Genomic DNA, 26,588 nt, shown 5'->3' with positions numbered 1-26,588 from the left:
CTTGTACTACGTTGTAGTACTGTTGTTGTACAATGACGGACAAGTAGATCTACGTCACGTAACGACACGTTCACGATGTACGAGAGCTTTTTTTGTATCCTGAGCTGAGCATGAGCTCCTCGATCCTGCTGAGATCGAGATGAGAGGCCTTACCTCTTGTACGAGTCGTAATTCTCTGGCGGTATTTTGCCCGTACAAGAGGCTCAGTACAGTGAAAAAAAAAAAAAAAAAACGTGGCCGTGGCCGAGCCGGTGGGCCGGTACGTAGATATATCTACGTAGATCTACGTACGTACGTAGACCTACGTAGATCTACGCGGTGTTACGCCAGTTACGGCCCACTGCATGCACTGCACTGCATGCACGCACGTGCACCGGTACGTTACGCGTGGGGGCGCCAGCAGCTATATGCGCGCTAGCTAGCTAGAGATAAAACTTATTAAAAGAGAGCTTTTTCACAAAAAGTTTTCACAACGCGAAAACTATTTTCAAAAGAAGAGTGAATGAGTATGCTGGTGCATCCTTGACCTGCAGTTAAAAAACTGTTTGCTTGAATGTTTTGAGTAAGCTGTTGGGTGATAATATCGCAGCAGTGCAGTATCATTCCAAACCAGTTGTCAGTGAACAGTGTGAGAGAGTAGATTGTCATGGATATCAGGCGGCCAGTGGCAAAGGCTCCTAATCGTTCTGATGATGGAGCAATTCAGTCTTGTCACATTGTAGTTCCTGGTGACGTGATAACGAAGGACACAGGGTTTATGAGGTGAGAATTACAATGAATACAATTAATGTATCTGTTCTGGCCCACCATCTTTACTGTTCGAAATGATTATAATACAGTCATGTAGTGAGTGAGTGCACATTATAAAATAATTGAATTCTCCATTTGATTGCAATTGTTCTCATGTTTAGTAAATTATTACATTGTAACGGTTTACGAGTATCTTTGAAACTGTCCACCTCTCCACATTGCGCTCTTGGCCTACATTCACCACCCCATGGCGAGGAAGTTCGTTCTTGGATAGATGTTCCATATCCTCCAGACAGCTGTTTCACTCATGGAGAGCTCCTCAGTGGAGGTAGATAACGAATGAATAGCAGATAAAGGACTGAGTATATTTATAGGGTAAAAGTGGCGCAATTGCGTACTTTCTACGTAGGAAAATAGCACACCCAAAGACGTTAAAAGGTAGCAAAAGTTCCAAAGGTGATAACGAAACGCACAGCGCTGCTGGGACATGCATACAGATGGCGCTAGAATTTAGACCAGCGTGTGAAGCAGACAATCTATTAGAAGTTCACACTAACGTTGCCACACATACATGCACAACAGACCGAAAGTACTGGTACTATAGTAACGTGACAATGAGATGAGATAAACGGAAGGCCAGACAACACGACAGTCCTGGAGGCCCGTTGGGCCCCCGGCACAGTGCGTTTCGTTATCACCTTTGGAACTTTTGTCACCTTCAACTTCTTTGGGTATGCCCCTTTTCACTTTTACCATAAATAGACTCATTCCTTCATCTGCTATTCATTCGTTATCTTCCTCCACTGAGGAGCTCTCAATGAGCGAAACAGCTGTCTGGAGGATATAGTAGGCACTTCAGCCGGTTTTTTCAAGTCGGGTTTCTCCCAGGTTTAGCATCGTAAATCGACAGTGGTGGGTATCACGAGGTCACACACAAAATTTCATTGAAATCCACAAAGACACAAGTGAGATATGAAGGGTTGAAGAGAGGCAATTGCATGAGCCGAAAGCAATACAATTTGTGGTATCAACAGCATCCCCAAAGTGTTATCAGTGGATATAGTTACAAAACATCAGAGTGGCATTTTCAAACACACGGCTCTCACAAACACCAACAACCGTTTATGGATCAACAAAATACTTATCAAAGTTCACAATAGTCCAGAATACGGCAATTGTTACCACAATCACCATAGCAACCCCATAGCAACCCATAGTAACCCATGGCAACCCCATAGTAACAGCTTCGGTTTGCTGTGAAATAAGCTAGTATCGACATTAGAGTTCACCAGCAGGCAACTGCCGCTGCTAAATGCTATAAAAGACATTCTTCTGGCACTCAGAAGGTAAGCACACAGAGATAGCATCCGCTAAATGAATTGAAAGCGGAATTTCTGCATACACAACGCACGTGCACACGTTAACGCCACTTCAAACAGAGGTTCGATGTTGGAAACCAGTTTCTCTATTGGCAGCTCCTTTGTACCAGTAGAAAGTGCAAACTAAATTACTTCGGACCTTCTGCAGCAGAACAAACTTGCAGAAGTGAAACTGCGAATTGAGAGCAAGGCGTTCGCCAGTGACACAGAACATTTTTGAGAGCTGCTCCTGTGCTGCCTCCTTCGAGATCCAGAGTCCACCAACAGCCGTGATCTTCGTCAAAGTCTCCATTTCCTTTTGATGTTGTTTTCTCTTGCGTGTGCTACCTGATCCTTCTCCTTCACTTGCTCCATACAGCAGTCATGAATTGTCTGCTGGCGAGCCTCGAAATTCGAACAGAATTTTGGTGCAGCGCGCCTGGATGCGTCGATCAAAGTGTCCCTCTCATCGGAGGATTTCTCCTGTAGCCACTGTGCCGTTTGATTGTTCGTAAACATCAGTAGCCGTTCAAGCACAACAGGGTCAAACATTGGCTTTCAGCAGGCTTTGAAACTGGCTCAGGTAGGACGACGACGCATCTTTCTCCTCCGCCTCAAGCCCTTCTCCTCACTATCTACGTCCATATTTCCTCCTTGCGCAGCTATGCGCAAACCCTGGTGAACAAGAACTCAACTGTTTCTGAATGGAAACACGACGCTGAAGACGATAGGCAACGTTTCCAACGCGTACTAACAACATTTCCTTGTGAAAAAACTCTTTGCTGGAAGTGTACATGACCTGCAAGTCGTAAAAATGTACGCACTATGACGTATGTAGGCTCTACTGAAAGCTGAACGTCAGAGCAGCACGATGCACTGAACTACATGCCCGTACAACGAAGCATGGTGCGTACCTGTACAGTTTTGCGCATGCACTTGGCTGATACCACGCAAGTATGCACTCAGACCTCAGCAAAATTTGACAGGTCTTGTCACGTGACTGAAGTGCCTAGATATAGACCATCTATCCAAGAACGAACTTCCTCGCTATGGTGTGGTGAATGTGGGCCAAGAGCACAGTATGGAGAGGTGGACAGCTTCAAATTATTCTCTTGGCCGCTCTCACCTACCTTAAGTTCTGGTCATGTGGTATATGGGAACTATGCCATCCACATGCACACATATGGGCACTCATGCACACGCACGGACACACGCACACCCACAAACACGCATATACACATACATACACGCATGCACACATGTGCAATAGTTTGCCAATAAAGGGTGCTGGATCCTAGCAATGCCAAACATACTACATACACGTCACTTTATGACGTCACTAGCAGCACCCGGCCAGCGTTGCCTGGCCGAACGTGGCATGCGGGTGAAGCAAGTACATGAACAGCACATTGCTGTGTAACACCGCATGACCGGGTAGTTGTTTATCAGCAGTTATAGAACTGAGATTTACAATAGTGAAGGCTCATCCAATTATTGGGAAATTGTGCCTTAGGCATGTTGAGACATGTACGTACATGTACATGTGGCAGCTTGGACATAGAGAGTGTACTTGTGTTCAGCATATGGGATGATGGGATGCTTCATCCTCGAACAATAATGCGAACAGTAATGCGCAGCATGGTGAGTGAATGGAATCACGTATAGAGTTCTCAGTTATTGGGATTAGTCAGCCATGACAACAAATCGTCGGCAAAGTACTGCGGCACACCCGCAGGAGACACCAAAAAAAATTCAAGGCAGGAGACACCATGCCCTGCACGAAACTGCTAAAGCGTGGCCTCAAGAGACCCCAGAAGAGGCAGAACAAAGGCAAAGTGGAAACCCAATGCAAGGAAGCCATAGGTGCTGTGTAACACCGCATGACCGGGTAGTTGTTTATCAGCAGTTATAGAACTGAGATTTACAATAGTGAAGGCTCATCCAATTATTGGGAAATTGTGCCTTAGGCATGTTGAGACATGTACGTACATGTACATGTGGCAGCTTGGACATAGAGAGTGTACTTGTGTTCAGCATATGGGATGATGGGATGCTTCATCCTCGAACAATAATGCGAACAGTAATGCGCAGCATGGTGAGTGAATGGAATCACGTATAGAGTTCTCAGTTATTGGGATTAGTCAGCCATGACAACAAATCGTCGGCAAAGTACTGCGGCACACCCGCAGGAGACACCAAAAAAAATTCAAGGCAGGAGACACCATGCCCTGCACGAAACTGCTAAAGCGTGGCCTCAAGAGACCCCAGAAGAGGCAGAACAAAGGCAAAGTGGAAACCCAATGCAAGGAAGCCATAGGTCACTGGAGACGCAAGGGAAGGAGGTTCGGTAGGCAGTTGGATCAGAGGAAGCTGCAGGTAACAGAGATCTTACAGGGACAAATGCAATGGTTATGGAGACTCCCCCTCCCCTCCCCCTCCCCCGCACCCCCCGCATCCCCCCCTCCCCCACACACCATGCGGTATGTGGCACCTTCTTCTGCTAGAGGCCTGTGGGCATGACGTGCAGTCACTGTAGTGCAGCCGGGTAAACTACATTTCTCGTTTTGCCGTCATTGCACAAAATGTGAAGGTTGTCTGGATTACCTACCCGTGAGCAACCCACATAAAACTGTCCATGAGCAAAGCATGGTGTTGTTAGGTCCAAACCAACAACCTTCAGGGACTGCCCTTGGGACTTGTTTATGGTCATGCAAAAGCAGACACGGAGTGGGAACTGGACACGTCGAAGTTGGAATGGCAGATTGGTGGATGTCGTGGGTATTTTCGGTATGTACACCGGTTCTCCTGCACCCGACCCAGTCAAAATCTCAGCTTCAATTACATGTCGCTGGATGCGCTTCACAATTAATCTTGTGCCATTGCACAACTTCGGCGCATCCAGGTTCCTGAGAAGCATGACCGGCACACCCACTTTGAGGTGAAGCAGGTGACTTGGTAAGCCTGAGGGGTTACAGGAGTTCAGGAATTCAACAGGGTAATCACCAGAGTCGTCATCTTCGACAGTGTCAACAGACTCGTACTGGACCAAGTCACCTGGCAGTTTGTGCATGAGTATCCCATTCATGTCAGTGACAGTGTCATTCAAAGGTGCAAGGATAGCTCTTTCTTTCAACCAAGTGGGATCTACAAAATTGTCCGCGACATCAGGGTAGATTATTCGTACAATGTCTTCTTGGGAAGCAGCAATCTGTGCGAGATCACCCGGAACCGCAATTTCGCCTGAAGGCAGAACGGGTATTGCACCGTTGCCGACTTTAAGGAGCTGCGCAGAGAATTGACCCGCATTGGTATCACTGCTACGCAGAACTCGCATGTTTGTGGTAAGTGTGTACTTCACCACGGAACGCCAGAACGCCGAAGACTTGATGCAGGCATTGATCTCATCAGCAGAAGTGCCTCTAGGAACAATAGGCAACGTTTGGCGAAAGTCACCGGACATCACAACCGTCACACCACCCATCAAGGAATTAGAGCTGCGCAGGTCTCGCAAAGTCCTGTCGACAGCCTCGAAAGCATGCTTGTGTGACATCGTGCATTCGTCCCACACGATCAGCACAGCCTCACGAAGGAGCGCTGCTTTCTCAGAATCTTTGGCGATCGAGCAGGTTGGCTCCTCAAGGCGGTGCAGATCTAAGGGCAAAGCGAACGTGGAGTGAGCAGTCCGACCACCAGCCAAGAGTGTGGCTGCTATTCCGGAAGAGGCAACAGCCAAGGCAACGTGTCCACCTGATCTAACCTTTGCAAGAAGTAAGTTTGTGACGTACGTCTTACCTGTACCACCGGGTGCGTCGAGGAAAATCAACCCACCGTCACTTGTCTGTACCTGGTCACAAATTGCGTCATACGCCAAACGTTGATCGTCGGTTAGTGTCGGTTCTTGTTGTCGTACTTGCTCAAGCAACGCGGCACGGTCGTAGTTGGTCTCCCTTGCAAGAGGCTGGTCGGACAGAGTTGAACTTGCCTGTGATGGGTCTGGAAGGCCTGCACTTACCAAGGTTCTACCGCACATGGTGAGAAGGTGTGTCTGGATGGCGCAAAGGCACTGATCGAACTCCATCTGAGAAAATGTTCGCGCCTCATTCCCTTCCTGTCGACGCGCCGCCTGCAAGTAATCTTCTGACATTGCCTCACGGAATTCATTCCATAGTCGCAAAGGATCACTAACTTCGCAGAAGGACATCATGATGGAAAAGAGGTGCCTGATCGCAGCTGGATGGCTGGACTCGGCAGAAAAGGTAGCTGCACGATGCGCTCTTCACTGCAGATCAGATGCAGAGTGCAGTCAGTGCAGATCTTTTGTATCCTTTTTTTGCAGATGTTTCTATTTGCAGAGAACGGTTCACGTGGTCCGCAGCGCTTGTGCGGCTGCTAGTGCTACCTATGGCCTAGGGTAGGTGGCTACACGATTCGCACGCTTCGCGTGCTCAGTGCTTCTGCGCGCGGCTGCTACTGCTACTCGTACTGATCGTGTCTGCTAGCTACACTGTTCGCACGCTTCGCGTGCTCAGCACGTGGTGGTGGCTACACGATTCGCACGCTTCGCGTGCTCAGTGCTTCTGTGGCTGCTTCCGCTAGCTACACGATTCGCACGCTTCGCGTGCTCAGTGCTTCTGCGGTCGCTAGCTACACTGTTCGCACGCTTCGCGTGCTCAGGGCAGCGCTGCGGAGTTCTGCGTAACACACAGACAAACACACGTCACAGGTGCCTCTTCTTTATAAGTATAGATATACGGGTATGGCACGGCTTTTGGAATAAGTAAGGAGAGACAGTAGCTCAACTGCTGGGTCTAAGACCATGGGTACAATTTGTAGTGAAAAATTACGGTTCGTGGGCGGAAGTCGTAAACAGTAGGGAAGCATGAAAAGTTTCTGTCCCCCGGGGAAAATCGCGATTACGCGGCCGCGTTTTTTCCCGCATTTTTGCGATTTTTTAAAAGACCGCGTTGTCCGCAATTTTCCCGCTTTTTTTAAACTTTTTTGTTGCACTACACGTACACACAGTGCACTGTTCGGTCAGCAACGTCTCGTCGTGGCGGCTTTGTACTCAAATATGACGAGTGCTTACACCAGTGACTTGTAACTGATTGATTTCACTACATACTCACTGAAAATTGCCTCGTATCAATAATATTCACCGCATATTTACCGAATATTAAACGCAAATTCACCGCAAATTATTATTATGCCGCGTTTTTTTGCGATTTTTTCTGCGTTTTTCCCCGGGGACAGAAGTTTGCGCCTTGCACCATTTCGCAGCCCAGCATTCGCAGGTCTAGGGCTGCGCAATGCCCGGCGCATACTTGAGTGATACGACTGGATTTTATTGAGCAGCACTGTATAAGTTGAGATACAATGGGTTCAAAAGACTGGCACGTGAGACTGCCTGTAAACAGAGGCAGTGCTGGACAGCAGTGCACCTAATACACTTCATTTAAAAGCGGGATTCATCGAAGCATTTTTTTTCGAAGCATGATGCGACAGCTGTGAAACCGGGAAATTTCCGAATCGCATCCATAGCGCAGATCACGACAACCATCGCAACTGGGTGCTCGCAGAAGTTGATCTTGGCTCAACTTTCGCCATTCGACATGATGTGCGATTTGGACCTTCTTTGCAGCAACGTTGTACGAAAGGTTCAAGAAGTGTAGATTTGTAACACGTGTGCCCAGCTAAGCGAGTGCCACGGTGACGCTCACCACTGCATTGAGTTTTGAGGCGCAGCAGCAAGGCGATGTCACGTCATTGACTTCTGCTGTGAACTGTATGTCGCGAGTTCGCATTGCACTCCGGCGTCGCAGATCACGTCGCATCGCGCATTGTATCGCGAGAATGCTTCTGTGAATCCCACTTCATACTAGATGTACTTGTATTAGCTGCTGATGGTTGATAGTTGGAGCTGTATGGCCATAAGGGTGATGCTAAGTCACACGATCACCACAAACACAAAGCAGATTGAATTTCAATCCAGCTCTGTGTTACATGATGCATGCATCATGTAATATTAACGTTTGATGGTGAGAGTGGTGTTTTCGGCTATTTAGCCTACACACGCAGGGTGTGTGTGATGGTGGCAGAAAGAGAGAGAGAGAGAGAGAGAGAGAGAGAGAGAGAGAGAGAGAGAGAGCAGTTCTACTTTGAGCAGACGTACTTTTTCAATGTCAAGGCCTACTACACTCTCATAGTTTCACAAATTTTCGGTGTACTTTTATTTTCGGTACTTTCGGTGCGTCTGTTTCATACCTAAAATTTCAATACTCCGAACAAACACTAACAAACATAATCCAATAGGGAACTGCTTCTCTGTACCGAAAATTTCTGTTCACCTAATCTAGCCTGTTGCCCTCATACCGAAAATATTGAGCATCGAAAATTTCTGAAATTAGAGTATACCTTATTAGTAGGGCTTGCTTCTCCTGCAAAATGCAATATTGATCTGTTAGATGACGTGCGATTTCCCAGCCTGGCCAGGCCTGTGTAGTAATGTGCGTGCGTGTGTGTGTGTGTGTATCTTTCATTCTCCTGGGTGGTTACCAACAGCCAGTGTATGCCGGAGTATGTGGTGTGGTGTGTGTGTAGAAAAAAAATGGAAAAATGAAAAATAGGGATTCACTGGCCAGAAAAAGTCACTTCAAATAGCTGTGTGGTGGATACCAGGCTAAAAATAGTGGCGGTCAATTCATCAGCCTTGCAAGCTGTTGAATGGTGTAATCCCAGCACAAGTTGCTATGTCTAACATAGCTGTTCGCTATCATCGCTTCCGCGATGGGCATGTCTGAGGTCTGAGGTGTGTGATTATGTGCGTGCGTGCGCGTGTGTGTGTGTGTGTGTGTGTGTGTGTGTGTGTGTGTGTGTGTTACCTTGAATGCAGGGGTCATGGCACCTTCACGGAAGGTGACACGTTACTAGCATCAGTGCCTGGAGTTATTGAGAGACACAACAAACTGATTTGTGCTAGACCACTTAGTGGACGGTAAGCATTGTGACTTGATCATGAGTTTAATTTCTGGTATTAACTGTCTAGTCGCTCCAGCTGATGTGATGTAATGCCACAAACGTCACTACAGTCACACCAGCCTCTTTACGGGGGGCAAATGCAACACAATAATTATGATGAGAAACCAAGGTATGATAGGAAGAAAAATTGAAAAATAACACACAGGTGTGGAAAAATATGTCTCATGAGAGCGGCAAGAGTTTACACTAAACCACAACTGGTTTAGATCTGGCTTTCAACCACCGCCGGCTCCCTGAGCTCGTTAGCTGGACGATGGTATGCAGACCGAGACCCACGAAAACACAGTCGCTACAGTGGTTTCGTGAAAATTCTTCCACTGTAGTCAAAGACTAATACGCAGGAGGCAACTAGCAACAGTTATCATTCCAAGTACTATACCACCTTCAAGAGTATGCAACGCAGGTTACTCCCGCATGCAGTCCTGTATCAACAAAATTTAAATCAACGTCATTTTACGATCCAATGCTCCTTGTATGTGTGATTTCCGATGTTCGTATAAAGATATCAGCACGTCACACACGTGTCTGTTTGCACTAGTTTGTGAAGGATCAGGACGTGAAATGTCTACTCCACTGGCCTATGTGTCGAGACGTCTGAAAGCACAATTAGATTACACGTTTCATCGTAAATTGACGTCAACTGGACATCTTGTTGGGACAGCACTGACAGGGGAGTAGCACTCTCTTGTTAGTGATTCACTTTTGCTCAAGCCTACATCCTACGTGTACTTCACGCAGTGGCAGCTGTCTCCAACAATGATCAGTGGTCACAGTTGGACATCTCTGGCAATGCAAAACCATTTCACAGATCAGATATGGCAGTTGACAATGATACTTCTTTAATGAGGATATGCTTATAGTGTGTGGTGAAGGGAATGAATGGCGAGGTGTCGTGGCGTAGTTATGGGTGAAATATTCTTGGGTATTGTGAAGTAGCACAGAAGCGACTGGAAATTATGATGTGGTCTTTTTGCATTACTCCTCTCAGTTGGGTGTAGTATGCAACCACCTGCTAGTGTGGAAGTGATTGGCCTGTAGCTCTGTCACCCTTTGTTTTTTCCTTCCATTGTCATTCTCTTTTCCACCGCTTTTTCCACTGCTTTCAGGTACAACGGCGAAGTTGGTGATGTTGTCGTTGGGCGAATTGTTGAGGTGAGTCATGCAATGGACAGGGCTTTTGCAATCAAGTGTTGTGGACGAATGCTATGGCATTTGATCAGGGCACTACCACTCGGTGTACTAGTAGAAATGACATCCAACGGGGAGTTGGAGAATGGAGATGTTCTCGAAGCCCCAATATGGCAAAAATACCCTAATCTTGAAAAATGAAGAGCAACTGCGCGTTGAGGATGTTGAAATACGTAGAATGTGGAACTGGTACAATCTACAGTACTGACCAATGAAATGTTATGAGCTTCGAGTACAGCGTCCGTCGCAACCTGCAAAGTGAAGCTATAGTGCTGTGCAAGCTTGTGCCGTGATTCGTACTGGGTTAGCCCTGGCATCCAACTTGACCATACAAACAAGACTGTAAGTTTCCCTCAGCAGTAGGCAGGAGCAGAGTGGCGCAGCGGAAGCGTGCTGGGCCCATAACCCAGAGGTCGATGGATCGAAACCATCCTCTGCTAGCATTTTTTTCTTTTTTCTTTTCCATGATTGCTATCTAATATAAAAAGTCCATAGCCAAGAGTATGCAAGTGCCAGCAGCTGACTTCATTACTTTTTGTCTTCTTCTTTTTTTCCCTCTTTGTTACATCATGCACCTATGAATAATTGCACACTGCGGAAAGTCAAACATCACAATTTCCCTGTGGTTAGACACCACCTTCCGTTCGGATTTAAAGTTCATGTAAACTTTTTAAGATCATATCGGTATTTGAGTGAATCAAGCAAATTCTGTTGTGCTGGTGCGAGAGATTGTGAGCTTGAGTGCATGAGTACACGGCATGATGCTGGCAGGTTACATAATGAAGGCAGCACGCTGCCCACTGACCCGTAATCACAGTTACATACCTGTGGTTTTAACGTGACATGTTCTGTACTCGCACCCTGGCATGTTTTTCCAGAACAAGAATTTTATGCTGTGTGTGTGTCTGCATGTCTGTATGTATGTGTGTGTATGTGCACGAGTGTGTGTGTGTGTGTGTGTGTGTGTGTGTGTGTGTGTGTATGTATGTGTGTGTCTGTGTGTGTGTGTCTGTGTGTGTGTGTGTGTGTGCATGTGTGTGTGTGTGTGTGTGTGTGTGTGTGTGTGTGTGTGTGTGTGTGCATGTGTGTGTGTGTGCATGTGTGTATGTGTGTGTGTGTGCGTGTGTGTGTGTGTGTGTGTGTGTGTGTGTGTGTGTGTGTGTGTGTGTGTGTGCGTGCGTGTGTGTGCATGTGTGTGGGTGTGCGCGTGTGTGTGCTTGTGATGTGCGTGGATACCTGTGTGCCATGTAGTTAGCAGTCAAGAAGTGGAGAGTTGAAACGAACAGTCGGCTACGTTCAGTGCTGAACTTGGCATCGATCAATCTGCCTGGCGGAGTATTGGTAAGGACCACCGTATTGTTTTCCTTATTTTTTTGGTTGGATATTAGTGTTCTAGGCAGCCAGAGGATTTGCTTGTCTCCTGGAAAAACTCTTCTTTGTAATTGAACTATGTCACTACATACCAGAATCATATACCAGAATCATACAAGCTGAGGTGATGGTGTGTAGAATTTATGCATTCTGTGTGCGTGTGTGTGTGTGTGTGTGTGTGTGTGTGTGTGTGTGTGTGTCCCATATGGTGCAGTGGTATGTGCAGCGATTTCCAATCGATAGGTTGCGGGTTCGATTCCCGACGATTATGGTCACACACGTCTTTCTTCTCTTTCTCAGACTCTTCCTGACTTTTCTTTCATTCTCCTGGGTGGTTACCAACAGCCAGTGTATGCCGGAGTATGTGGTGTGTGTGTAGAAAAAAATGGAAAAAATGAAAAATAGGGATTCACTGGCCAGAAAAAAGTCACTTCAAACAGCTGTGTGGTGGATACCAGGCTAAAAATAGTGGCGGTCAATTCATCAGCCTTGCAAGCTGTTGAATGGTGTAATCCCAGCACAAGTTGCTATGTCTAACATAGCTGTTCGCTATCATCGCTTCCGCGATGGGCATGTCTGAGGTCTGAGGTCTGAGGTGTGTGTGTGTGTGTGTACATGGTGTAATCCCAGCACAAGTTGCTATGTCTAACATAGCTGTTCGCTATCATCGCTTCTGCGATGGGCAGGTCTGAGTTCTTAGGTCTGAGGTGTACATGGTGTGTGTTGTTACTGCAGCGACGGAGAGGAGCGGAGGATGAATTAATGATGCGTGAATACTTGAAAGAGGGCGATCTCATAAGCGTATCCTTGACTTGCAGGTTAATTTTACTTTGGTATTCGAAAACGGTTCCCTTCTTATAGTTTTCATTCTGCTGCTGCTAATCCTGGTACTAGTACATGTAGAATGTTTGCAGTTGCAGCAAGTTGCCACTGCCTTTACACTTTCCTTGACTGAGTTATCTAGGCGGAAGTACAAGCTGTTCATGGTGATGGTATCCTTTCCTTGCACACACGGAGTTTGAAATATGGAAAGGTGAGTTGATCCCGGTGGCTTTGTTCGTTCGTGTTGGCTTATGTAGACGTGGACGAATAATGAGAGGTTTTGTAAGTGTGAATAAATTCTAGCAACTCTTTGGTGGTGATCTTTGAGGGTGGTGGCGTCGAGTCTCGCACGCGAACCGTGAATTTTTCTTTCGGTTTGGTGTTGGTTTTGATGAGGTTTGACTGCTCATAATCACCTTCAGTCCAAACTCACTTGGCCCTGATAACTTTACATGACAGCTGGACATTGTTGTGAGCTTTTTCCCGACAGACTCAATTTATTTGACGACCTCGTTGTTTTCCGTGTGCCTGTGTGCATGCATGCGTGCACTTGTACATGTGTGTGTGGGTGTGTGGATGTATGTGGGTGTGCGTGTGTATGTGTGTGTGCGTGTGTGTGTGTGGGGGGGGGGGGGGGGGGTATGCGTGTGTACTTTCTTTTCTTTCTGTTGCTTGTGTGTTGCACAGCTGGGGCAAGGTACGCTAGTAAAAGTAGCACCTTCGCTGATCAAACGCTGCAAGTCTCATTTCCACAATTTGTCGTGTGGTGCCATGGTAATCCTTGGTCACAATGGTTATTGTTGGATTAGTCCGCTGGTCAGTGATGAAGAGGCAGCAGCTGCACAGGCTGTGGAGCATGCTGGGCAGAGGAATATGAGCAGTCATGCTGTGGCTGGTGATAAGGTAGGTTAATGTACATGACCTATACGATGTGCTGCTGGGCTGTTCGTGTCGCTCTTGACTCACTCTTGCTGGCTTGTCATGTTTGTGGAGGAAAAAGAGGGGGCTTGGTCAGCTTGTGCATGATTGTTAGATCTGCATTGCTTCAAAGCAGATGCAGGCTTATTTCCATTATTTACTTTAATAGCTACCGCACTGACCCAGAGCATTGGGGTACACTTCAGTGGCTACATGCAGACACTAGGGACCTTTCGCATTTGCTACGAAGCGAATGCGAAACGAAAGTTTGATTCGACTCGTAATCGTTTCGTTGAAAACAGATTCAGGTTTCGCAAGTAGTAATGCAAATGTGCATGGCAACTACGAATACGGCTGGTGGCGTTGCGTACGGGTGTGTTCGCGCACACGTGCATGGATCATGGAATCAAGGGAAACAATGTGTACCTTGCAAACAAATGTGTACCTGACGGATTCGGAGCGTGCCACGAATGAAGAGGCTTCCATTCTTGAAAACAAGCTCTCCGCAGGGACTCTGACGAATCCTCGAACCCAGGTGACGAATCAGCATTCGTTTCGTATCCGTACACGTGGTGCGAAAGGTCCCTATTGTATTTTTACAGGGAGTGTAGGTGGTTTTACTATGTATAACCATGCATTGTCTTGTGGCATATTCACATTTGAAGGGGGTGAGGTAAACGCTTAGGAGGGGCGCAACACCATGCTATGTTATGTTGATTTACCTACTTCGTATAATGTATATCTATCATAGTGTGTGTGTGTGTGTGTGTGTGTGTGTGTGTGTTTGTGTGTGTGTGTGTGTGTGTGTGTGTGTGTGTGTGTGTTTTACAAGATACACAACTCACCGACAGGTACATGGGGCTAGCATGGGGTGAGATGGTGCTGGTGGGGCCTGTCATGCTCAACCAACCAGAGGTCTCAGCATATTCGAATGGCAGGCGCACCAAATTGGGAGGAAAGCATAAGCACGAGGGGAAAAAAGCATGGGAGAAAATGGAAGATTTCGAACGGAGGAAAGGACCTAATTTGGAACACAGCAGAAAATAGCAAATAATCAAACAGATGATAGGAGTGAAAGGAGAGTGTCAAAAGAAGGATGCAATAGGGGTAGCAGTGGAATTTGGCTACTCAGGGTTGGCAATTATTTAGCTTGGGGTGGGAGAAGCAGAAGCATAATCCCGGAAGAGGCTAGAGGCTGTCGGTTGCCCAATCCCAGTCAGACTGTCGCAGCTGGTCATAGACCTTCTTCTTGAAGGTCTGCATTGACTTCTGGGAGGGGCGGGAGGGGCAACCACTGAGAATAGAGGCTGGGAGGAAAATCCAGGTCTCAATCATGCAGTGGGGGAAGGACCCAAGGACATTGTTCCGAGACTGAGGTGGGACAGTCTTGGTCAGCTGGAACGGGTGGTGGCTCGCAATTGTGCGCATGCTGGCTTGTATGCGGGCTGGGGCTGGGGCTGGAGCTGGTGGGGGTAGGGGGGTTGTGATTAGGGGTCAAAGGGGTGTACCGGGTACCCGGGTACCCGACCGTTAATCTCAGGTACCGTTAGTAAAAGGGTACCCGTTTGGATTTTGATGAACCAGTCAGTACGGAGCAACACTGCTGGGATCGTGTATTCCAGGCGGGAGTCAATTATTTACAACTCCACGCTGGATGTCTACATTGTTGTTGCATTTTCGCACCTACAGTCCATTCATAAAAAGATGGGTCCTGGCTCTGGCGAGCTCCCGTATTTGGCGATTTTTGGTGATTTCATCGTACACAGTGCAGTGCTGCGAACTTTGAAATTTGAAAAAGGGTCCAAAAAGGGTGCCTGAACTGGGGTTCGAACCGCAGCATGCACTGTTGCAGGCGCGGTCAAACGGCCTGGATTTTGATGGTTTTTCCCAATTCAGTGCTTTTGGGGCAAAACCTGGCCGAAATCCTATTCTTGCTATGGCTTGCTTTTTGGACAAAAAAACTTCAGAAACATAATTGGAAGAGGATTCCATAGGGGATTGCCAAAAAAATTCTAAAAAAACTCAAAGTTTGACCCATTTATGGCCAAAAGCTAGAAGTTCATTTTTTTCTGAATGGACTGTAGTAGATCTACTCCTGCAACTATCAGACACCAATCGATTTGCGAATCATAATGTGATATCAAAATGCAACCCGAGCACAGATGAATTAAAATCTTTATTTATGCGAAAATTGCGCAAAAAAATTAACATGGCTGCTAAAGGGTACCCGTTAAGGGGTCGTCCGCAATTATCGAAAGTTTTTTCCAATCCGTAGTAGCTTCGAAAGTGGGTGGGTGGGTCAAGGCCAGTTACGGATTGAAAAACTTCCGAAATGACACGTGCGCGTGCCACGTGTACGTCTACGTGTAGCCCCTGTTTTCCACGCGCGGCTGCGCGCGAACTGTCTACTACAAATATTTTTGTAGTTCTGGCAGTTTCTGCGCCCCCGCGCGCGCTTCCTTGGCTGCTCCTGGGCCGGTGATCATAAAGTAACTTTAGTTCGGCGCATTCGACGGCGAGTCGACACTTTCTATTTTTGAGTTTCACTGTCTCCTTCGTCCAGAGTACCGTCTTCCATGCACTCCTTTGAAATTGAAGTCCTTCAGTCTAGCGCTGGCGCTGACGACTGTTATTGACTATGTCCAGACAGGCGACGTTGTTTGGAAAGGCGGTGAAGAAGCAGCCCTTTTTCAAAACCGCTGGTGACTCTGACATGATGTCACTATGACTCATGGACCAGCACTGATTGAGTTTGTTCCATACATGTATATGTATGTGTTGGGTTGTGTGTCCACAAGAGTCCATAACCCCCCATGGACTCTTGGTGTCCATCAATAATATTTTATTACGGACTGGGGGGGTGGGTGGGTGGGTGAGGAAAAATTTGAAGCTACTACGGATTGGAAAAAACTTTCGATAATTGCGGACGACCCCTAACCCGCCCGTTAAGAAAAATGACCCCTTCGTTAGTTAAAGGTACACCCGTTTGACCCCTAGTTGTGATCATGGCAGGGCCTGTCAGGTAGTGGAGCTTGAAGAGATGGCAGAGGGCAGCAACAGTGCGGCGGGTGTCCAGGCTGGGCAGGTAGCAGCCATCGCCGATGACATGGAGTGGCCTACGCTGGATGGCTATGAGCTTGGCTAGTATGTAGGGTGCTGCGCTCATCCATACCAGCAAGAGTATATAACCACCCAAGAGTGTGCAACTCTGCATATAGGGTCTCTGACGGCGAAAACTCACATCTCGTGTTTCAGATATGTTCATACTACGTACAAACGAAGAAAAGCATGCGCGCAATCCGAATATCTGCCAGGATCATGCTGGGGATTTGCATACCTGCAGTGAGTTTCTGTCAGAGAGTGCTTCTTTATTACTCGCTAAAACGGGCTGGAAACGTACAACTGCGACACTGCACCACGTGATGTGAGTTTTCGCCGTCGGCGTACCCCATAGAAAGGGTATCAGGAGTTGCACACTCTTGGGAGGTTATATACTCTTGATACCAGCATCCCATATTCCAAGATCGGCCGAACAAACCCACGGTACACTGCGGCACCGCGTCTCGAGTTGAGAGCCATGGCAGCCTTGCGGAAGAAGCCGAGTCGCTGCGCACTGCGTATTGCGAGGGACCGTATGTGCTGCTTGAAGCACAGCTGGCTGTCGAATGTTACTCCTAAGAGACGGAGCTGATCCACCTCAGGTACATCTGTCTGCTGGAGTATGATACAGGGAACTGGGTTGTGGGATCGTCAGTGGGTGATCGTGAGGGCTTGCGATTTCGTCGGCTCAAACCTGATCCGACAGAGGGTGCCCTAGTCGGCAAGTGCATCAACAGCCTGCTGGAGCTTTGCGACTCCATCTGGGATATTGGCTCGGGTTGTGATACACTTCTATACCGTGGTGTCGTCGGCGTATACTGCGAGCTTAGCTCCTACGAGTATTAAGTGGTCCTCTACATCATTGATGTAGATTAGGAACAGAGTTGGCCCGAGGATGCTGCCCTGCGGCACCTCTCACTGGATGTCACGGGTAGTGGGAGGGCTGGCCACATATGACAACTTTGATCTTGCAGCTAGTGGGATACTCTGCAGCCAACAGAGCAGGGACCCTTTGATACCGTATTGCTCTGCTTTGTGAAGAACTCCTGGGTGTGAGACCTTGTCGAAGCCACCAGCGATGTCCACTGCGAGCACCCTGACAAGGCCTCTCTGGGCAGCTGTCTGGTGCCACTCATGCTGGAGTGCGATCAGAAGATCTGATGTGCCAAGTCCGGCGCGGAAGCCGAATTGCCGCGAGGACAGGATTGAATTCTTCTCCAGGAAGTTGGACAAAGCACGGTTGATTATTGACTCCATGCATTTGGACATGACAGACAACAGGGAAATTCGTCAGTAATTCTTGGGATTGGACTTTGACCTTTTTTTGTGTACAGGGACAACATTATTTTGCAAGTTTCCAGGTTTCAGTTTGATAGCCGTTGCGGAAGCACAGGGCAAATAGCCGGGGAAGTGGGAGAGCCAATGGTTCGGCGCAGATCTTCAGGACCCTGGCAGGTATTTAGTCAGGTCCAGTGGCCTTGCTGGGGTTGAGAGCAAGCAGGGTGCGGCGGACTGTGACTGGGCGGAAGTGGATAGTAGTGAGTGAGTTCTGGGAACGTGGGCGAACAGGGGGCATTGCGCAGGAGGTGTCAAAGTCATTCTCAAGGCTGCATTTATCAGCGAAGTACTAGCATATGAGTTCAGCCTTCTCGGTTTTCCTGGTGTGCTCATTGCCTTGGTTGTCGACGAAAACAGAGATAGAGCTGTCTCTACCGAGCCTTCCGGAGCGCTTGATCAGACTCTTTATCCTGTAGGCTGCATGTTGCAAGCTTAGCTCTGGTGCGCTGGAGGTGTGCTTGCTTTTTTTCTGGGTAGACGCTGCACAGAAGCCAAGCATGCCCGCCTGTGTGTGTGCGTGCGTGCGCGCGCATGTGTGTGTGTGTGCATGGTGTGTGCGTGTGTGTGTGTGTGTGTGTGTGTGTGTGTGTGTGTGTGTGTGCCAGCTAGTTCGGTTGGTAGGTACACTTATGCCTGATTGTGTTGGGTCTGTTGCCAACAGGCTCGGCTGCTTGAAGGTGTAATGTTGTACCTGCCACCTTTGTTGGTTCCAGGGTTCATATACTTTCTATTTGAAGTATACATACCTGTTAACCATGGACTGCTTCTGGCTAGATTAACTCTTGTGTAATCAATGGTGCTAGTGAAGCTTTTATCAGATCCACTCTGATTTAGCCACTCACACTAGTAGCAAATATTACCTTCACTGGGGGCAGGGGTAACTGCAGTTGGATCCCGGGACGGATACCTGATGCCGTCAATCCTTTTTCTGCACCTTGTCCTCACCCACTTACTGAGGTGTGGTGAGCCCATAAGTGGGATCATTTTCAAGTCCACCCAGAGTTTTGGGGATTTCAGGGGGTGTCGGCCGTTGGGCGGTTCAATAACCAATTGAGTCATCTTTCCAAGATTCCTTTTGAGTCTCTCTCCCCTCTCCCGGGGGGACTCACGTGACCAGTTTTGGCAGTGAGCAACAAGTACAGTACAGTGTGTGTGTGTGTGTGTGTGTATGTGTGTGTGTGTGTGTGTGTGTGTGTGTGTGTGTGTGTGTGTGTGTGTGTGTGTGTGTGTGTGTGTGTGTGGCTGCTTGAAGGTGTAATGTTGTACTTGCCACCTTTGTTGGTTTCACTACTTCTTGCTAGAGTAACTCTTGTGTAATCAATGGTGCTAGTGAAGCTATCAGATCCACTCTGATTTCGCCACCCGCACTAGCAGCAGGTATTACCTTCACCGGGGGCAGGGGTAACTGCAGTTGGATCCCGGGACGGATACCCTGAAGCCGTCAATCCTTTTTCTGCACCTTGTCCTCACCCACTTACTGAGGTGTGGTGAGCCCATAAGTGGGATTATTTCCAAGTCTACCCATAGTTTGGGGATTTCAGGGGGTGTCCGCCGTTGGGCGGTTCAATACCCAATTGAGTCATCTTTCCAAGATTCCTTTTGAGTCTCTCTCCCCTCTTCCAAGGGGAGACGCACGTGACCGGTTATGGCAATGAGCAAGTACAAATGTGTGTATATGTGTGTATATGTGTAATTGCCCGTGTTCATGTCTATGTCTGTGTGTGTGTCTGTGTGTGTGTGTGTGTGTGTGTGTGTGTGTTTGCCCGTGAATGCTGCGTTCCTATCCCGACAGACAATTGCGCTAGAGGATCGAGAGACGATTGCACGCCTAAGGAACTGTATCGTTGCATTGTCTCAGCGCAGACAGCTTATTTTTGACACAAGTATTGTCACGGCACATGAATTCTCACTGCGCTATCCTGTAAGTATCTGTGTTCGTCAGTGTTTGCTATAGGCTTCTCCAACTGGGGCTCCTGAGAAGTCAAGTATTTCGTCGTTTTGACTCGTTTGAACTCCCTGATGTACGCAGTTTCATCGACGAATTCCTCCATTGTGATTGGTGGATCGAATTATCATTTAGGTGATCAAAGTGCGTACATTTATAGAGCTCAAGCGAGTCGGAAGTGTTGATTTCTCAAGGGCTCTTACTTCCTCCAGAAACAAAAAACTTCGTGACTTTTTTTCACTAATTTTCGCTTCTGTTCTCATGCTCTCTGACTCTGTGTGGCTCTGTCGGCCTGAAACACCAACAGATGACATTTTGGAACCGTAGCAAGGCATGATTTATATTCTGGAAAATCCGACAGCCATCGCAAGGCAAGGGTGTTGTGCTGTAAATCAAGCAAAGCGACGGTGTTGTGCATTTTTGTCCACCAGGCACATTGCCAACAAAAGCACTGCGCTCGCTGCTCGTCGTTGCCAGTTTTTGGTTCAGAATGAGAAAGAGCAGGACAATGGCACTGAGGAGAAAGAAGAGTATACAAGGGATAGCAGCTAGCGTTTTGAAATCTCCGTCATCCCCAAAACTCCAGCCAAAGTGCGAACAGGTCGGCAAGATGTCAAAACTCCAGCCAAAGTGCGAACAGGTCGGCAAGATGTCAAAACTCCAAAACGCAAAGATGTGACACTCGTCACTTCGCGCAGCACAACAATGCTATAAAGTTCAAATCAAATCATCGTTCAGCCCCCGCGGAGGCCATACCTCAATGTGGAAGATCTCGCCTATTTCAGCAGCCTCCACTCCGATGTCTCCTGGGTTGCATAGGAGAACAGGCGGGATCGAAAAAAGAAGAAAAAAACCGCGTCGATCGACCTGCCACTTTTTGGTTGGTTCCAGCAGTGATGAATCGAGCGATGTCGACTCAAGCTGAGACTCTATTCCCATCAATCGATCTTGTAGATATTGTACACATGTCCATTGAGCGTGTTGAAGTGTTTCCCTTCCAACGCACAGTAACTCCTTGGAAAGTCATGTGAAAACGCCACGAACTTTTTGTTTCCGGAGGAAGTAGATGGCGACTCAGACTGAGGCTCTATTCCCATCAATTGATCTTGTAGATATTGTACTTCGAGTACACATGTCCATTGAGCGTGCTGAAGTGTTTCCCTTCCAATAGAACACTTTTGTTGAGCACAGTAACTCCTTGAAAAGTCATGTTAAAAAGTCACGAAGTTTTTGTTTCCGGAGGAAGTAGTTGGCAAGTACAGCATGGCAAAAAAACCAAAACATTAGAGATCAAACTTCTTTATTCCCGTAGCTATGCAGAAGACGTTACTTCAGTAACGTCTGGCGCTAGCCAGGGTCCACACAGCTTTAATTTGGTATTTGTTTGTTTGTTTGTGTCACGCCTGGCGCTATCCCGTATCTGTCCCGTACCGTACCATCAAACACAGCTGGCCACATACAGCTGGCCGCAATATTCAAATAGGGCTTTCAAACGCAAGATCATAACGTGAAGCAACTTGGAAGAATGGGTATGAATGCGAAGTGTATGGGGGAATGCATGTAGGGCGATTGTGCGGGTTCGAATCCCAGGAAATGCCTGAAAAAAAAATAGGAGAATTGAAAAATTTATAACATCCCTATGCTTTTTTTGCCGTCATCAAGGCGGTAGACGGTGTCGTATAACCCTCGATCGTACCTGTCCCGTACCTATCCCGTACCGTACCGTACCATCAAAGACGGCTGGCCACAATGCATATTCAAATAGGGCTTTCAAATGCAAGATCATAACGTGAAGCAACTTGGAAGAATTAGTATATATGCGAAGTGTATCGGGGGATGCATGCAGGGCGCGCGATAGTGCGGGTTCGAATCCCGGGTTATGTCTTAAAAAAAAAGATTTTTTAAAGAATATATAACATCCCTATGCTTTTTTTGTCTAGGTTATCAAGGCAAAAAAGCATAGCGTAGGGCCCTGAGCTTGCAAGCTCTCTCGTTTGTGGCTCATAGTTTCTGTGGTGTATTTGGGCAACTTTATGAAATGTTATGTCAACACACACATACTGTATGTATTGTTGAACGCCATTGTTGGACATTCTGACACAACGCAAGGCAACAACTACATTATGACTAGAGAGAGCTCGACTCAAGAGAGCGACACAACGCAACAACTACATTATGACTAGAGAGAGCTCGACTCAAGAGAGCGACACAACGCAACAACTACATTATGACTAGGGAGAGCTCGACTCAAGAGAGCGATTATTTGAAGAGAGTTGAGAGAGAGATTTGAAGAGAGGCAACGCAATATATAGGGCCTGGGTAGCTATGGCAAACATGGGTGCGCAAGTAGCTACCCAGGCCAACGGAACGAAAGGTGAGAATGACGTAGTACGGGTGCATGCAGGCCAGCTAGGGGAAAAGGGTATACTGTACGGGCGGAGGTACCTAACATACCTCCCCTGGGTAAAAAAAGAACCTCGCGGGAAATATCAAGACATAGAGAAAAAGTGACTGAGGAAGTAGAGAAAAAACACACACACCACACACACACACACACACACACACACACACACACACACACACATTGCACGCGCGCACAGGTCTCACAAAAGTGTTTACTACTAGTATCATGCATTACAGTTATTGTTCCTATACTTCTCTAAGTCTAAAGATAAGAAACTAGATGTGACGAGGAACCTACTGATACTGCCTGCATGGCTAAAAATAGCGTAGTTGCACTTCTGCTAAACATCAAAAATTAGAGCGTGGCTCACCATGATCGGACCTCTAATTTGGTAATATTTTATGAACACACGCCCGCACACACACTACAAAAAAAATCACAAAATAAATAAGGCCACACGTTTTTATTTCTATGTTTCTCGTCACCCGCGCGCATACGATTCAGGAGTCTGGAAGAAAAAAAAGAAAAAAAACTGTGCCGCACTGAGCGCACATACGATTCAGGAGTCTGGAAGAAAAAAAGAAAAAAAACTGTGCTGCACTGAGCGCACATACGATTCAGGAGTCTGGAAGAAAAAAAAGAAAAAAACTGTGATGCACTGACTGTGCATGTGGGGACCAGCACACTCAAGCACATGTACATAATGTGGCCTGGCCTGCGCGACACATGATGCGAGGTCGGCATGTTTTGTGTGCAATCTAGCTCGCACATGCACAGATTGTGACAGAAGCTCCTACCACATACTACTATTACTAGTTGCTAACTATGGATGGTATTTTGCATGGTGTATTGGTGGATTTTAGTGTGAACAAAGGTCTAATAAACTTTTTTTATTTTTCGGTCATTTATTATTTTTTTCCACCTCTCGCATACGTTTTTAGATTTTCAGGTGACGAGAAACATAGAAATAAAAACGTGTGGCCTAAACCGAAAATAAATTTGACGAAGTAGGACGCACGAAAGAAAGGAGAGAGAGAGACAAATAATCAGAAATAGCTGACCTGCATGTCTTGCACGAGACGAGGTACACATAGGCGAGACGAGGTTGACAGAAACGAGACGAGGTTGACAGAAACGAGACGAGGTTGGCGTAGGAGAGACGAGGTTGACATGGACGAGATGAGGTTGACGTAGGAGAGACGAGATTGACATGGATGAGACGAGGTTGGCGACGAGACGAGATTGACGTGATGAGACGAATCATGCGGCCAGGCGGTAGAGCACGAGAATCCCAGGGTCGCGGGCTTCGGCAAAAGCCGGGCGCCAATGTTGAACGCCATTGTTGGACATTCTGACACAACGCAAGGCAACAACTACATTATGACTAGAGAGAGCTCGACTCAAGAGAGCGATTATTTGAAGAGAGTTGAGAGAGAGATTTGAAGAGAGGCAACGCAATATATAGGGCCTGGGTAGCTATGGCAAACATGGTTGTGCAAGTAGCTACCCAGGCCAACGGAACGAAAGGTGAGAATGACGTAGTACGGGTGCATGCAGGCCAGCTAGGGGGAAAGGGTATACTGTACGGGCGGAGGTACCTAACAGTATGCATGGCATATGCTGTAAATCGGTAACCAACGGTTTTCTTCCGGATGGCGAAGGATCCGGATAAAAGAGGACCGGATAAGCGAGGTCTGACTGTATTTGATTGTAGTGATGTATGGAGCCACGATTTCCATGAATGATCACACTCACTTGTTGACATGTGCTGGCCGACCTGTATGGATACCTGACGACAAAGTATCCACTCTGGCTACGCGCCTGCTCAGATACCAATTCAACAAACAATGGAATAATCTTCTATTCTCCATCTACTAGTACCACAAAGTACCGCGAGAGCGCCCCGCCTTGATTTTACAGCCAGGGAAAGGAAAATCGTATGCCGGAGTGCAACGAAGTTTGTACGATGTGAGAACCTTAGTGTACTTAAGTCACGCTTAGCTAGTTTTGTGTGGAGCTCATGTTCGCTCGAAGGCACAGATTGACTGCGCAAAGTGCACTATGTGTACAAGGTTCGTGTTGTATGACCTACAGACAGGAAACCACCTCCACAATGCGACCACGAAAGGACGAGATGGTGGAGCGCTCTCGCGGTACTTTACGCTACATGTACCAGTGGTGTACTTCAACATATTGATTTTGTATTCAGCATCCTGCAGTACCTGGGTATTCTCCATATGCATCCAATCATTATTTTCAAAACAAAAAAGGGCAATTTATAAACAGCTCAAACTCGCCCACCCCCAGACGAACATATTTCGTTTAAAAAATATAAACCCAACAACAATTGGTAGCCTTGGGTGGTCCGTACGTTTTGATGAGCTGGAATGGGAGTAATGTGTGCAGCACAGGGGTAGCTGTGTACAATCGGTAATGCTTGTTTGCTGATTCTGTCGAGCCCCGTGTATTGCGCTGCATGAAGGCCAAGCATTGCTTGCATATTCCAGAGTCGACTGGATGAAGAACAGATAGAGTAGGACAGTTCCATGGGCTTGTATTGACTGGTCGGGATCAGAGGGGTCGCTTGTAGTTATTGTTTCCCTGTGCTTGTTATTGCTTTCCGCCTATCTTTGACTGCGCGTTTCGCACAGCAGCATTCCATTACTGCGAGGTTGGCATCTACTTTCGCACGTACTGCTTCCACCTGCTTGTTGAATGTCAGGTGTCAGGTGCTCATCAAAGATGACACCAGGATATTTGCACTGGTTGCAAAGGGCTACAGTCGTACCATAGACCACCAGTTGTAGGAGTGAGGTTGACCCTTCGGGTCTGCGGAGAATCATGAACTGCGGAGAGCCGCTCCCAAAAATTTTAAAAGGCAGCGGATTTGAGTTTCCTTTGAAGCGGCACTTCTGCATTAAACAGGTGCTATGGTATTTTCCGCTCCTGCGGCGTCGCTTCAGCGGAACCACTACTACAGTCCGTTTCAAAACTATAGACGCGTACCTAGGCAAAAACCGTTATGCCAGCATCTATACCACATAAAATCTGTGATCACTTTGTGCATATATTTTTCCAAATTGGGCGTCTGTTATCCAATCGTTTAGAAACTATGAGAGTAATTGTGGAGCGGTCCTGAGCAATATTCCGAAAACTATTCTCAAAAAGTTCCAGCCAAATTTGAAATATTTCAAAAACCCTACGCGTCTATAGTTTTGAAATGGACTATAGTACTTTCGAGTGCACATGCCCATAAGCGGACAGTTGACTCCACTTATAACAAACTCATATAATTATAGTGTAACCAGTGAATGTCAAATATAGTGAGGGGTCGTCTTCGCTGATCACGGACGATATGAGGAGTCAATTGCAGTTACATGTTCTTGGTTGTAGACCCTTAGGACGACTCCTGGTCATCTCTCTCTCTCTCTCTCTCTCTCTCTCTCTCTCTCTCTCTCTCTCTCTCTCTCTCTCTCTCTCTCTCTCTCTCTCTCTCTCTCTCTCTCTCTCTCTCTCTCTCTCTCTCTCTCTCTCTCTCTCTCTCTCTCTCTCTCTCTCTCTCTCTCTCTCTCTCTCTCTCTCTCTCACTGACTGTGTATGGTTCTGTTTGTTTCCATCTTCAATACTTATGTATGGATTATAGGTGAAGGACCTTATGAAGCCTGAAATCATTGATGAGATCAATGCTGCCGTACGTCAGGTGCTGAGCAGTGAATAATTCCGTCGTGAATGTCCACGGGGCTGACGTTGTAAAATATTTGGTGGATTTTTGGTGACACACTGTATATAACTTCACATTTTGTACAAATTGCCTTGCGTTTGAATTCAGTTATCTTCTTCTTGTAACAATACTGCTGAAGGGGTTGTTTGAACTCCGAACTGCACGGTATGATATTCCACTTTTTCCTGTACAGAGCTCAATTGTTAGTAGATAATGACAATGTACATAGAAAGTTGATTTATACATACTAATCTTACACAGTTATCTTGCATTGACTGGGCGCTATCAGAGGGATCCTATGTAAATATTATTAATTTTGCTTGTGATTTTTGTTCGCATTCCCTTTGGTGTCGCCCACTACATAACACTGCAATGTAACTAACACGGGTGATCCGGTCACTACCATGACTACATAACACTGCAATGTAACTAACACACTACATAACACTGCAATGTAACTAACACGGGTGATCCGGTCACTAGAACCTGTTGTGTGATCGGTGTGTGCTCAATCTTGGTTGGTGTCTCACATTCGAACACGCACAGTGAGCTATACACAGTGATTGATGCATGCTGGTTTGTATTTTCAGTTGTACCAATATTTTTAAACGTGCAGCAGAAGAAGCATACAGATACTAA

At 47.0% G+C, this 26,588-nt stretch overlaps 1 protein-coding gene and 1 non-coding gene across 2 annotated transcripts; both read left to right on the top strand.

Annotated features, from left to right (window-relative positions):
• Positions 1-480: 480 nt before the first annotated feature.
• LOC135822289 (exosome complex component RRP4-like) lies at positions 481-26,588 on the top strand. Its single transcript, XM_065335022.1, has 9 exons — positions 481-762; positions 8,998-9,099; positions 10,250-10,295; positions 11,583-11,672; positions 12,438-12,503; positions 12,667-12,735; positions 13,212-13,427; positions 19,672-19,800; positions 25,872-26,588. The coding sequence occupies exons 1-9, from the start codon at positions 647-649 to the stop codon at positions 25,944-25,946; spliced, it is 909 nt and encodes a 302-aa protein (XP_065191094.1). The 5' UTR covers positions 481-646; the 3' UTR covers positions 25,947-26,588.
• On the top strand, positions 10,700-10,771 carry Trnam-cau (transfer RNA methionine (anticodon CAU)). The gene has a single exon. It is a non-coding gene; the product is annotated as a tRNA-Met (tRNA).

The sequence above is a fragment of the Sycon ciliatum genome, chromosome 8 (assembly GCF_964019385.1).
Source record: "Sycon ciliatum chromosome 8, ocSycCili1.1, whole genome shotgun sequence".
Taxonomy (NCBI): Eukaryota; Metazoa; Porifera; class Calcarea; order Leucosolenida; family Sycettidae; genus Sycon; species Sycon ciliatum.
Note: the sequence above shows the minus strand (reverse complement) of the source record. Positions and strands in the feature narration are given on the sequence as shown.